This window comes from Gambusia affinis, linkage group LG14 (genome assembly GCF_019740435.1).
Source record: "Gambusia affinis linkage group LG14, SWU_Gaff_1.0, whole genome shotgun sequence".
Taxonomy (NCBI): Eukaryota; Metazoa; Chordata; class Actinopteri; order Cyprinodontiformes; family Poeciliidae; genus Gambusia; species Gambusia affinis.
Genome location: NC_057881.1, coordinates 1,263,648 through 1,278,217, shown reverse-complemented (window position 1 = coordinate 1,278,217; position 14,570 = coordinate 1,263,648). Strand labels below are relative to the sequence as shown.

At 41.8% G+C, this 14,570-nt stretch overlaps 1 protein-coding gene across 4 annotated transcripts; it reads right to left on the bottom strand.

Annotated features, from left to right (window-relative positions):
- Positions 1-88: 88 nt before the first annotated feature.
- On the bottom strand, positions 89-13,284 carry lipea (lipase, hormone-sensitive a). 4 transcript variants are annotated; one of them, XM_044138225.1, is made up of 12 exons: positions 13,175-13,218; positions 10,251-10,345; positions 9,848-10,095; positions 8,525-8,809; positions 8,133-8,223; positions 7,653-7,798; positions 7,373-7,558; positions 6,002-6,154; positions 5,292-5,436; positions 3,439-3,666; positions 1,871-2,238; positions 89-703 (listed from the first exon to the last, which is right to left on the bottom strand). In XM_044138225.1, exons 1-12 carry the CDS (start codon positions 13,201-13,203, stop codon positions 422-424), a joined length of 2,256 nt encoding a protein of 751 aa, XP_043994160.1. In that variant the 5' UTR covers positions 13,204-13,218; the 3' UTR covers positions 89-421. The 4 variants fall into 4 exon arrangements, with proteins under 4 accessions (XP_043994160.1, XP_043994161.1, XP_043994162.1 ...); XM_044138226.1 differs by having other exon boundaries at positions 1,871-2,229; XM_044138227.1 differs by lacking the exon at positions 10,251-10,345 and having other exon boundaries at positions 13,175-13,284.
- Between the last annotated feature and the right edge of the window lie 1,286 nt (positions 13,285-14,570).

Sequence of the window (14,570 nt, the reverse complement as noted above, 5' to 3'; positions counted from 1 at the left end):
CCTGACAGTGAATATATTCCTGAACGGTGGACAGTTTCTGCAGCTCACCGTAAACATCAGATCTAAATATTCCAACAGACCCAAAAGGTTCTGCTAGTTCTGGTTTATTGCACTCTGGAGTTTGTTCTCTTCACAAACAGGTGTAAACATCAAATTACATGTTGGGTCCAAACAAAACAATATTAATGACAGCCCAGTTCATGTGGAAGGAACTTCCTGTTTCCTGCTGGATGCTGGAGGAGGAGCAGGAGGTTCTGTTAAAGGCACGGCGGGTCAGAATCAGCACCTTCACAGAAGAATTAGTTTTTACTTAGAGAGTTTTCAGACCCTGAGGACAGATTTTCTCCTGCGGTTCTGAATTTTCTTCTAATCGAAACCTGGAACCGGTCAGTGGGATCCAGTTTTGCTGTGCAGTTCAGGTTTAAAGTGCAGTTTTACTTCCTGTGGTGGCAGAACCGACCCGACAGCGAGGCGCTAAGTCTGCGTCGGCCAGCGCCGCGCTGGCGGCGTCCGGCTGGAAGACCATCCGGATCCGCGACACACAGATGTCGCAGGCAAACTGCGTCTCCTTGCAGATCTGCACCAGGCTGAGGAAGCCGTGAGGAAGGTCGTCCACCACCGTCAAGGTCACCGCCTGGCCCATCGCCCGCAGCTTCTTCGCAAACATCACCGAATCGTCCAGCAAGGCGTCCAGCGCCGACGCCTGCAGGGAAACGAAGCAACCCGTCAGTCCGAACTTCACCGTGTTTTATCATCAACACAGAGTGGAGAAGAACTGCTACAGTTTCCAGCTTGTTCAAAATCTGAAAAGTGTGGAGTACACATACGTTCAAACCGGGGGCTTGGAACTAGTCAAAATTTGACTAGAGCCAAAATCTACTTGTGGGCAAAGAAAATAATAAAATCAAGCAGATAAACTGAAACTTAATTTCTTAACAGCAAAGGTTTGTTTACTGGAAAAAAAACATAAAAGTATTTTTGCTTTATTAGGAGAAAAACATCTAGTTTTCAAATTGTTTGGTTCTCAATTTAACAAATTTATCAGTATAAAAACAAGATTTAGGTTACTTTTATTAAATACTTTCTATATTTAGCCAAATTTAACAAATTAGATAAAAGCTGAAATCGGCTTTTCAGTTAAAAATTCTGGATCGACGCAGTTGGTTATAGTAGTTTGGTTATAAAAAGATTAAAATTTTGTGTTGTACTGAAAATTTTCCATTAAAAAAATTGTCAGCAATAATTTTACCCAGTGAGGAGTAAAATAAATAAAAACCTATAAAATGTATATCAAGCATGGGTCAAATGGGTTTCAGTCTTGAATTGAAAAAGATAAAAATAGATTTTATTTTTTAAAATTATTTTTCCAATTATTGTTCCAGATATTCCTTTAGTAAAATTCTGTTTTTCAAAATATCTTTTCAGACTTTAGTTTTTCAAACTTTATGTTTTTTGCTAATTTTATTCATTTATTTTTTAATTAAATTTCACTTTAGCAAAAAAAATAAATAAATAAAAATTCACACCAACTTGTGAAATTATGAAATTATTTTCAAATAGCATTTTACAGGTTATGTTCCAGATTCTGGGGGCGGGACTTCCTCTGAAGGCAGTTTGTGTGTCAGCAGCTCTTCTATTGGCCAGTGCGGTGCAAGTCGAGCGTTTCTATTGGTCAAATTTTCCCCATAGTTTCTGGGAACCTGCTGAGAGTTCTGCCTCCCAAACAGAACCCGTCTTTCTTCCACCTGGATTTTTATGATGGTGCATAAACCTTTGGCCTGGTTCTGATCCGGGTTCTGGTTCTGCTGGAAGTTTCTTCCTGTGAAACAACAAGTATAGAAATAGCCTGAGCTTTTCCTTGCTGTCTTACCACCAGGTGGACCGGCGGCAGGCCCTTCAGCTGGCCGGTCGGCGCCAGCAGAGGAGACACAAACGGGTTCTTGATGACGGGGTAGGACGTGGGCAGGACGTGGGCGTGGCATTCGGACCGCAGCGGCTCGAAGCCGTCCGGGTAGTGAAGGACGGCGGCGGCGCCGGCCATGGCAGCGCCAGGTGACGCCGTGCGGTGGTCGGCGCCTTGGGTCGGCGCGGTCCGGGCCGGGTCCAGAAGGGACTGGATCCAGTTGGAGGCTCCCTGGGTGAGGTCGCTGAGCAGCAGGGCCGTGTCCCGGCCCAGAGCGCTCAGGCTGCCGCGCCGCTCTGCAGGCTGGATCGTCTGGAAGTCCGACCCTGGAGGAACTGGGCCGGGTCAGTACCATCAATCAAGTTTACTACTGGTAGCACATTTCAGCAACAAGGCAGTTCAAAAAGCTTCAAAACACAAAGATAAAAACAGCGTCCAATCAACAAATGAGAAAAACAATCATCCCAAAATCACAGACACTCATTAAATTAATAATTCATCAATGTTTCATTGATCATGTTTCAAAATCCAGTCCAACCTGCTGGATCTTTAGATTTAAAGGACCTCAGGGTTTCAGCTGTTTTTCAGTTTTCTGGAAGTTTGTTCCAGATCTGTGGTGCATAGAAGCTGAATGCTGCTTCTCCGAGTTTGGTTCAAATTATTGAAGCCACTTTGAAATACAGATAGAATCACATAAATCCAGTTTTATTATTTTCCTTCCAAGGGAGCAGAAATCTGACACACGACGCTTCCTTCAGCCGGTTAGCATCGCTCCTGGGTCCGTTCAGAACATTCACACTTTTTATTTACACTAAATCTTTCTCAAATAATCAGATTTCAGTCTACTCAGTTCTGGTTTAGGGCGTCCTGTCGCTTTAAATCCAAAAGAGCTGCTGCTGGCTGGCGAGTAAAACTCAACGTTTCTACTGGCCCGTCAAGATGGCTGCAAACGGACGTTCAATTATACAACCGTACACCTTTGAAATAATGTACAGCAGTGGTCAATGAATTTATCTTAGTACAGGGACGGTCCAAGCCTTAGTGAGAAATTCCTGCAGGAAAGGTGATTGTGTGTGTGAATCAGATGCTTGTGAAGATCAGAGCAGATCAAGTGTTATTTTAGGGGACCAGGAATGCAAAAAGCTGAAAGGTGATTGGTGTACCAATCACAAATTTAATTATTATATTCAATAATAAACGAGGATCTTTGGAATGTATTAAAAATAATGTCAATATTTCCAATTTCATTTAAGTCATCACATATACGACTGTAAGAAGATCGTTTAGAACTGGTGTTAAGGAAAATATTAAATAATTATGTCTTCAAAAGGTGAATATTAATTAATTTCCTGCTGGTTACAGAAAGCAGGGGGCCAGGGGGGCCACGGATCCCAGCCCTGGGAAAAGCTGTGAGCTGCCCTGGAGGCTGGTATTAACCTCCCTCTCCTCCCTCATCGTCCCGTTTAAACGTAATTCCCCTCGCTGACCGGAAGGTTCTGCTGGGCTAAACGAGCCGCGAGGCCCCGCCCACTTACCTGCGTAGGCGTTGATGCACTTGGCGAGGACGCCCAGCGGCAGCAGGGGGTCGATGAGCGTGAGCAGGCGGGAGGGCGAGGCGTCGGTGGTGAGCAGGGTGGCGGGGTAGGCGGCCATGATGCCGTCGGGGACGCGGATGCCGGCGGTCAGCGCCTTCATGGAGACGGTGATGCAGAGGTTTCCCCCGGCGCTGTCCCCGGCCAGGCAGACCCGCTCCGCCGTAGAACCTGGACCGAACACGGTCACATGGTTCCGTCATCCAGAGACACGCTCATCACCGGGAAATAATAATAATAATAATAATAATAATAATAATAATAATAATAATAATAATATATTTAGTTATTAATATTATTGTTTTTTTCAATGTCCTCATATATTTTAGTTACTTTTAGTTATTTTTTTAAACTTATTTCATCATTTATTTAATTTATTTTTTACTATTTTCTATTTTATTTCATAATTTATTTCAAGGATGAAACAAAATAGAAAATAAATAAGTTGTTTTCCATTTTAAATGAAAATAAATGAGTAAATAAGAGAAAATAAACAAGTAAAATTATAAAATTAATAGAACTCATAAAACGTAATAAATGAGAAAATAAAGCTGAGAATAAAATAAATAAATAAAAAGATTATTAAATAAAAACAAAATAAATTTCAAAATAAATGAGGGAATAAACATTTGAAAACAAATAAAAAATATAAATCAGATTGAGTAAATGTTTGTGGGTTTGCTTCATTAAAAGAAAAACATCCAGTTTTTATATTTAATCTTGACTAAAAAGACTTTGTCGGTTCTGAGCAACAAAAACAGGGTTTCTGTCTCTTTCTTTGAAAATCTTGTGTTTAGTAAAGTTTAATAAATTAACTAAAGTAACTGGTCCGGCTTGTTGCTCAGACTTTCTTTATCTTTACAAAACAAACCGAGCTGCAGGTCTCACTACTGTTACTGAAATCTGGAGGAAACTGTTGCAAACCAGCGCTGGAAAAACTCCCGCTTCCTCTTTGCTGCAGGTCCAAACAGTTCCCTGAAGATCTCTCAGTTTATCTGAAAACACGGCGGCCGGAACGCACAGGTAGCGCCAACAGAGATCCCATTTCTCCTGCCGGGCTCTGAACACAGTTCCTGCAGGACAAACCGGGCCTCACGGGCTCAGGTTCCTCTGAAACAGATCCATAAAACCCATAAAAACAGAACCGGTTGGACAACCGGAGCAGAGAAAGGCTTTGTTTGCTGATGATGTCTTTCTTTTTTAGAAAAACTGAAAGAGTTTATTCCAGCCTGGTTAGATCTAATAAATAAATTTGGAAAAATATCAGGATATAAAGTAAATAAAGAAAAGTCTTCATTAATGTTACTTAATTCAGAAGAAAGAAACAGTGTTGGGAATCCTTTCCAATTCTAAAAGGTCGAATGTTTTACATGTTTGGGGATTAGGATAGTACACTAAATATAAATGACACTGTGACAGTTAATTATGACCCAATGATGGACTCGATTCTTCCTCTGTGGATCGATGGAACCGCCTGTCAACGTCCTTAAATCCAACATGATCCCAAACTTCTGTGTTTGTTCCAGAACATCCCATTTCCACCAAACATTTTCATACGTTTTCTGTGGAATAACAGACGACCAAGGCTTCGTTTCACACTGTTGTATCTACCGTATGATAGAGGAGGCCCCCCGGGGCCCCAGCGGCCCCAACCCACTGTGGTTCTACCGGGCAGCTCAGAGCTTAATCGTCAGAAGAACTGACAGTTTACTTTGATTATTGTTGTGTATTATTGATTATCACTGGGCAGCAGTCGATGGAAACGTCTTCGGTGTTTCCTGACATGAAGCACGTACCCAGCAGGTGGCAGTGTTTCAGCGCCCAGCAGTAAGCGTAGAAACATTCCTCCAGCGCCCGAGGAAACGGAGCTTCAGGCGACAGAGAGTAGTCGACGGACAGAACCGGGACGCTCAGCTCCTTCGACCAGTTACGGAGGTAATTCTGTAGAAGGAAGCAAAAACACATGGAGATCCGATCTGAAATTATTAATCACGATTAATCAACATCCAAATTAATCGTCAGAACATTTAGTAAATGATTAATCGTTAACTGGAATAAATGCTATTTGCTGAAATAACTCCACAAACAGAGCTGCAATTAAGCCAAAACTCTACAAAAATATACATAAATTTGAATTTAAAATGAAAAAAATGTATATTTTTTGTAAATCTGGTCTTTCCAGAACTCCTCTAGAGGCAGTTTCAGAAATTAAGCATCTTTTTCATCCAATTATTAATCTGTTAATCCAACAATTAATCTCCAGATCAGCTGCAGATGCTTCCTTTGCTACAAATCACTAAAGGAATGTTGCTAAAACGTTTATTTTCTTATTGAAAAAGGTTTTACTTGTTCATTTGGTGCATTGGTGTTTTTCTAATATTGTACCAATAAGTTTAAGTGGCTACAGAAAACCTACGCAGAACTTGACTATTTCTTTCTGGTTAATCAATTAACCGCCAGAATAATCCATCAGATCAGGGTTTTAGCAGCGCTGCGTTCGGTTCACCTCGTGGGAACGGGACGTCTGGGCGACGAAGCCGCCTCCGTGGAAGTGGATGAGCAGCCATGGCGACGGCGGCTTCTTCTGCACCCAGGGCAGACGGGGCGAGGCGATGGGCGCCACGTCACCCTGGGAAAACCGCAGCAGCTCCTCGCTGTCCTGAAATGTGACAGGAGCACCAGGGGGAGAGACAACAGGAAAACCAAATATCTGTTTAGTATTTGGTAAAATTGCCTTTGAACTGTCTGTTTTCTAGGGTGTAACAAATTCACATTCAAAATCGCTAAAAAAAGTTAAACAAATCCACCAACTGTCAGTCTCCAAATGAAACAGTTTGATAGCAACACTACAGTATTTATGAAATATGCAAAAGAAAAATCTTTACCAAACAAATCAAATCAAAAGAGGAAAAACGTGTTTTGCTCATGAAGATGTTGAGCTGTAACCAAATGATTAGTGGTTCGTACTGCTGGCTGAAAGGTTCACTGCAATAAAGAACGAATCATAAACATTAGCTCTGCTAGCGCTAACCCACAACAACAACATGGTGCTTAGAGGAAGCTAAAGCTACACGCTAATGTGTTTCTGGCTCTCTTCTGTCTATTTTCATATGGATCCTGTGTCTCTTACTTTAAATAAAATTATTCAAAACTAACTACTTGAGGAAATCATAACAGTTGAGAAACAAAACAAAGCAGAACTTTTATAAAGCAGCAAAATTAATTAATGCTTTTGAATTTATCTGGAAAAATTAACCAAGGGGAAGCTAAGTGAGCTAAATCTGAGCTAAAACGTCAAACAAAACCCTTCAGTTGAAGTGTGCGTCTCATCTTCGCTTGAGTTTCAGGTTCAGTTTAATTGATTTGTTGAACCGACTGACCTGGAAAGAGAAAATAACTCTAAACATTCTGGTTTTTCACAGCACAGCAGAACTGGTCCAACAGAAACTCTGCAGAATCTCCTGCTTTCAACTAATCTGTTTATTTTCAGCCTGATTGATGCAGAAAACAATCGGAGCTGCTGAGCGTCGTTTCCCTTTAGTCGTCTGCTTCCTGTCTGAACCGAAACCCGACAGAACCGCCTGCTTGGACGTTGAGTTACAACATTTCCCCGGTCTGTTACCAGCCTGGCGGGCTGCCAGGCTTTACCAGGCTAAGCATTGTTTGTTTATTTTAAGTAGGTTTTTTATACACCAGTAACTGAGATAGTGAAGACAGATTAAGCTACGTTTTCAGTTTAATGGGTCAACAGGCCTCACAAGATATTATTTCTGAATTATGACGCCTGCTTTAAGTTGTGGTAACTTCTTGACAGAAAACACGGTGGGATATCAGTGGGCCGGGCCCGAGCAGCAGGTTCTGGGGAAACCCTGCTCACCTGGCCGTCCCGCAGGTCGTAGGAGATCAGCCTCATGTGGACCGGCCCCGGGCCCCAGTGGGCTACGGGAGGCGACACGCTGGTGGACAGCCTGGGGTCGGAGGCCAGAGGGAGCCGCAGACTTTCTGGAGGCACCGTCAGCATGAAGTTGACCTGCACCGGGTTGGAGGCGATCCGGGTGAAGCCCTGGGAGGAAAACAGACACAAGGAATGAACGTCTGCATGGCAGCACAGCTTCTCCACCGACCTGATGACATCAGCAGCTTTTGACCCTGCCTACTGATAAAATGTTGGACTCTGTGACGTTCCAGAAGGACTTCCAGAAGTGCAAGTCCAGATTCTGGGTGATGCGTTCGAACTCGGCGCCTCGCAGCTCCGGGTCGATGACGTACTTCCCTGAGGTGAGGAGGGACAGAGCGGCCGTTCCTGCAGGAAGAGGAAAACAAATCACATCGAAGCGAGAGCCTCAGTTAACATCCTGTATTGATGTTTCTGTTCCTGTATTGATGTGAAAACATCAATACAGGAACAAAGTCGCAACTTTTGTAATATTTCCAGCTGCTGCGGATCGTTTTCACAAACAAACCAAACCCTTTGAGTGTGCCGCGATTTTTTTCCCACCAGGCAGAAACCAGATCTGAGCGCATACATCTACGTGAATTCATAGACTCAGAGGTCGTTCACGCCTCACCAACCGGACCGGACCTTATAGGCAGACGGACTGAACAGGGCTGGTGGGAATAAACCTGGAGAGCCTCACCGATGCCAGACTGCTGTCTGCCGTACGTCTCTCCGTAGGAAACCATGCTGATGACGATGGTCTGGAGGAAAGGTCGCAGAGCGGGAGAGAACTGCCGAACCAAACAATCAGTTAGCAAACAACTAATTTATCCCAGAAAATTTTAATTCAGTCTGCAGCTCTGTATTAGAAAAAAAGCAGATATTTTGAGAATAATCTCAGAAAGTTTCTAATATAAACATTTTTGAGTTCCAAAAGTCAAAAATTTGCTCAGGATTTTTTTTTTGAGTTTTAAAAGTTGAAAATTTTTTAATTCTGAAATTCATAAAACACAAAATAGATAAATAAATAAATCAACGCAGCATGAAGGTGTGGCGATCAGGACAGGTGGGAGCGTAACGCTGCCGGCTCACCTGGAAGCCCAGGCAGCGTCCGTAGAAACAGGCCTTGTGCATGGAGCTGTACTCCTGGACGAAGCGGTCGCTCAGGTCGGCGTCCTGCGGCGAGTGCAGCTGGCCGTGGGCGTTGTCGTGGATGAGCCGCTGGGCCAGGTGGAGCAGCGCCCGCAGCTGGCACAGGGCGCTGCAGTACGCCTCCATCTCTGCGGCGTTGTGCTCCGCCCTGAAAAAGGCTCCTCTGCAGTTGGAGGCGATGTAGCGACCTTTATGGATGATGTGCATCAGGCAGGACTGCAGCACCTGCAAGCAGAAGAGGTGAAATATTAGATGCAGCAATTATTTTAGTTACCAATTTCTCTATCGAGACTGGGTGACCCCCCCTCTCCATGGTGACCCTGCCTCTCGCCCCCTGGAGAGGCACCAGCTCCCTTGCCACCCCACAAAGGATAAACATGTATGAAGACAGTTGGATGGATTATTCTGTTGATTATTTTGATGATTAATTGGATTAAACTTTATGTTTTTCAGCCACATAGTGTCATTTTACAGCAGGTAAGAACTATGTTACCGAAATGTCATATACGACAAATATGACTCAAAAAAAATGGACTTCCTCATTTATCACCTTGAAATTGGGCCTCTGTCTCTTTAAAAACTCCTGCTTTTCTGAAGCTCCGCCTCCAGGAAGTGGTCCCATCATGGCTCCTCTGTTAACCTTTTAACAGCGTTTTACTGCTCCAACAAGAAGCTCCTATCCTGAGCTCAGCAGCTCCATCAGGTGTTTGCTAATAGCTGCTGACGTCTAGAAATGGTTACAGAACCATTTCTGAGGTTCTGGACTCCAGAGAACCTCAGCAGAACCACAATCCAGACTTGGACCATCTGAACTCTGGTCCGCCAAACCTCAGTCTGAGTTCGGTTGAAGTGAACGCTGGTTTGATTTGAATGCGTATGTGAACGCCAAGCAGACCGGAGACCGCTCCAAAAGCAGGAAGTGGACTACAGCACAGGGCATTCTGGGTAAATACAGCCAAACAACACATGCTAGCCTAGCGCTAGTAGGAGAGATGGTGCATGGTCTTTAGCCAAAGACTAAAGAGAAATCCTCCAATCACTAAAATCTGACGCCCCCTTTTTGTTTGTTTGTTGTCTTCTTCAGAGGTTTTTGTGTTGTTTCCTTCACAGGTTCTTGGGACAGCGCCCCCACAGGCCAGGAGGGGAACCAGTGTTTTAAAGCATTTAGAACATTTGACTCAAAATGAAACAAATGTTGCAGTTTTGCTCTCCACCCATCCGAGTCTACCAGAACCTCTAACAGATCCTGAAAGTGCGCCTCACCTTGACCAGCGTTCGGTATCCGTTTGCAGGCGTCTGGGCGTCAAAGTCGTAGTGATGGTAGACGGCGGTGAAGCTGGCCACCACCGGCTCCAGGGCGCGGCCATGTTGGCGAATCTTCCTCATGCACGCCACCAGGCGCTTGGTGACGGTGCCGTACGGCGACTCGGAGGGGCCACTCAGGACACAGATGTTCTCCTCACAGACCTTATCCAGAGCTGTGAACACAGCCGAGTGGTCCATCTCTGAGTCTGGAAGGAGGAAACCAGAGAAAGGAAGCTTTAGCTGCGGTTTATATCAGCCTGCGGCGCTATCAGCGGACATGTGATGCGGTCGGTATCTGCAGAGAAGAAGACAATCATCAAGGTTAAACACACAGGTCCTGCTGGGCTCATCCGTTACTCACCGTTGCGCTGATTAATCTGAACTCGTGTTATCTGTTCGGTCAAGGGTTGAATTCTCAAGGCAGGACTTTGAACCGATGAGAGAAGCTGACTGAGTCTGCTCCAGGGCAGAACACAGAAAATATTCACACCCCTTCGACAATGTATCAGGTTACATCCTCCTCTGGCTGATAACCATTAATCCATTAATCTGAAGATTAATTAGATTTAAAAAAAACTGACATTCTATCATTTTTTTGTTTATATAAAAAAATACACAAAAATACACATAAACAAATATTTTAGTTTGTTTTTCAATAAGAAATCAAACATTTGATTGTCAACAACAGCAGCCATTTGTAGCAAAGATGCATCTGCAGCTAAAAACACTTGAACATAAACATCTTAAAAGCTGTTTCTGCTCCCATCAGTACAGCATAGGGCTGATCTGGTGATTAATTATTGATTAACTGACTAATAATTGGATAGAAAAAGTAGCTCAATATGAGATTTTCTTTTAGGTGAAGCTAAAACCGCCACTGAAGGAGTTTTGTGTTGAACAGCTTTTGAGATAGAAAAGATTCTTTAATCTTAAATGCAAAATGTTTATATTTTTGTACAGTTTTGTACAATTTCTTCTCTGACTGCCTTTTTTCTGTTAGAGTCCTTTTTTTTTCCCCCACCAGGGGGTCTTTTTGTGGCTCTAGTGTCCCTTATACAACAGCAGGCTGACAGGAAATGGGGAACAAGAGGGGGGAAGACATGCAGCAAATGTCGTCGGGTCCGGGAATCGAACCCGCGACGGCCACGTCGAGGACTGAAGGCCTCCAAGCGTGGGGCGCGCTAACCTCTACGCCACCGGAGCACGCCCCGTTAGAGTCCATTTAACAATTAATCAATTACTAAATTAGTTGACGGATATTCTGTAATTACGATTAACTGTTTCAGCTCCACATTCATGTTTTAAAATATCTCCAGCTGAGTGAGAAGTTTTCTGGTTCTGCCACAGATTCAAAATGGGTCTGGACTTTGACTAGGCCATTTTAACCCAGAATTGTCCTGGATTTAGATCCATACTTCTTCCCCACTGACATTACCGCCACCATGCTTCACTAGCCGTTTTTTAACACACTTTTTGAAGTATCACATTAGAAACAGTGAAATTCAAAATAACTTCTTCATTTTGGGAAAATAAAGGTTTTTACGAATGCTGGAGGAGTTTTTTCCAAAAACAGTTAATGCGCTAAAGGGGAGAAGGAAACACGTTTGCTGAATAAGTTCTGACTTAGTGAACTTTCCCATCCACTGGTGGGTCTCTGCCTTACCAGAGGAACGAAAAACGTCTCTGGTCCATGTTAGTTTGCAAACTTCCTGTTTGTTACAGCTATTATGTAACATCAACATCTGACTGATCAGAGAAAATACATAATTTTACTTCCATTTGACATTTAGTCTCTACTTATTGTTGGTTTTTCACGTTGAAGTTTGTGGGTGAGAAGTGAGAAGATGTGGAAAGGCTTCTGAGGAGTGAATACTTTAGCGATGCTGAACATTTGAAGGTAAATAATCGTAAACAATCTGATAGCCGTGGCGTGAGGGCCGACTATCAGAAACTCGTGTGGTTTATCTTTCTGCAGGACTTGTGTTGATTTTCCTGAATGTTGTGTCACTAAGATCGATACGGAGAAACATCTGAAACTCTAACAGTAAGGATAAAAAAATCCTGCATTAATCTTTTAAAATGAGGAGGAAATGTCGGGAAATCAGTGTTTGATTAGAGTCAAACGAGAACTCTGAATGTTTTTAAACAGATCTTCCTAAAAAACATTGACAGCCAAACTAAATATTTAGTTAACAAGCTGAACATTTAGCTTCCAGCTAAATATTTAGGTAGGAGAAAAGTATTCAGCTTGCTAACTAAACATTTAGCTTGTTAACTAGATACTTAGTTTGATAGCTAAATATTTAGCTTAGCTTCTTTAGGTAGAAGATACATTTTCAACTTCCTAACTAAATATTTAGTTTGCTAAGCTACAATGTGGCTCAGCCACTTGGTTCTGGTGAAAAGGAATCCTAATTTGTCAGCACAAGAAGATTTTCTAGACAATTTCATGGACCCAACATCTTGGATACAGATTAATATAACACAACACAAAGACGCGAATTCAGAGAACTGACCTCAACCTGATGGGAAACCTTCAGGATTATTTAGACGGGCTAATGTAAGCCAGGTCCAACATCAGTGTCTGACCTCAAGAATGCAGGAATTCAAATAAACACAGTTTGAGGAAAGCCAGAGTAGTTGGAACTTGGATTCATAAACACTTTGCTCTAAAACATAACTACCACGTAGTTTGTAGGTGTAATTAATTTCCGGTCCACCTGAGGCAGAGAAGTTTCCTGAAGCCACACCTCTGCTTCCAAAGGTTTCAGCTATTTTAAAGTTTTTCTCTCTAACTTTGACCACAGACTTTCAACTTTTTAAACAGGACTCAGACGCTGCTCTTCCAGGACTGGGAAGCTCTTTGTTTCCCAGCGGAATGTCCCAGTTTCCCCAGAATAAAAGCCGCTGTGGTCCTTTCAGTTCATCAGCTGATGCATGACGTGGAGCTGTCAACCAGCCTGACCTGAAAACCACACCGACATTTGTCCCACTTCCTTTCCAGAAGGCTCCGTTTCTGACCATTACAGCTGAATTCCTGTTTCCTTAATCACTCTGAACCAAACACAAGACTGAGAGCGACCATTTCCCTCTGGAGACAACTTCGCTCACGACACCGAGTTTGGTGACTTTAGTTGGGAATATGAGCTCCGTGAAGTACCGGAGACACGCGGAAACATCGCTGGAGGATCACAGTACCGATCCGCGTCAAGTTGATGCGTTAAAACCCGTTCAAACGCAACAATTATGCGATTCTGTGGCGTTTAAACCAGAATGTAGACTCACCGATCCGCATCTTCTTCTTCTTCCTTCATGTTCCGACGGTTCCTGTCCGCGCGCTCCCGCGTCCGGAGGAGCGCGCGGACCTCAGGCTGTTAGCTAACAGAAACAACAGTTAGCATAAAATAAAATAAAATAAAATAAAATAAAATAAAATAAAATAAAATAAAATAAAATAAAATAAAATAAAATAAAATAAAATAAAATAAATGGAACAGAATCGAATAAAATCAAAGAATGAAATTAAATTAAATATAAAGTTAAATTGAACATAAAAGTCAATTAAACTAAATAGAATAAAGCAAATTAAATTAAACAGATAAAAATGAAATGAATCTAAATTAAACTAAATTAAATTAAAAAGTTCATTACATTAAGTTAGACCAAATAAATTAAAATAAAAAGAAATTTAAAAAAATAACTTAAGCTTGAATAAAATTAAGATTTCACATTAGCAATGAATCAATATATTGATGTAAAAAAAGAATTATTAGTTTTTTATTTCAATTCCTTGTGATGTATAACAATCTTTCTGGGAGTTAATATTTAAAACTTTGTATGTTTACATAAAAACACATCTAAAACAACATGTTTCATCTGAAAGAGAAATAAAAAAATATCAAATTTATGGCAAGCTCATATACAATTAAACTAATTACAGTATTTTAACATGCAGAGTTTGTTAAAATACTGTATCGCTTTACAAATTCAATTAAGCCAGACAAAAACTTTATAAAAAGAAACTTAAACATTGTTTTCACACTAAACTGATAAAAATTACACTACATATGTGCATTGAGCATCATAAGTCTGAAAAACACCAAGGATGACAGTTTGTAGTAAAATCAGATTTTATTTCTCCAGCAGCCATTAGACGATGGACTGAAGGACGAAGCTGGGGTCAGAAGAGCCTTTGTGTCCGGCTGGAAAAGTATTTCAAGATCAATACGAGACGCAGGAGATTTCAGTGACGAGTTGTTAAAGTGTAATTGATTTATTTTAAGACAGAATGAATGGAATGTAGTTCAAACAGGTCAGGTTGAACAATTAGCACAGAGGCTAATTGTTCAGAACGGTTTTATTTATTTAATGCAGATTTGTTCAACGTCTGCAGTGAAGGAAGAAAAAAACAGCAGGATGTGATTCTGATTTTCTTCCATTTCTACCTCCACAGTTAATATTTTACAGTCAAACTGTGCAGAGAAAGATAGTTAAAGGTGGAAATATTATTTTTTGGAAAATAGAACATTTTTTAACGGACCGATGAAAGGATAATTTTGTTCCTTCTCCTGACTAATACCTAGAAGCCTAAATTCAGTTTTTTGTTCATTCAGACTTTAGGATAAGTTATGTTCATATTTCTTATTATAATTTGTTTATTTGGATAAAAATGATAACTAGT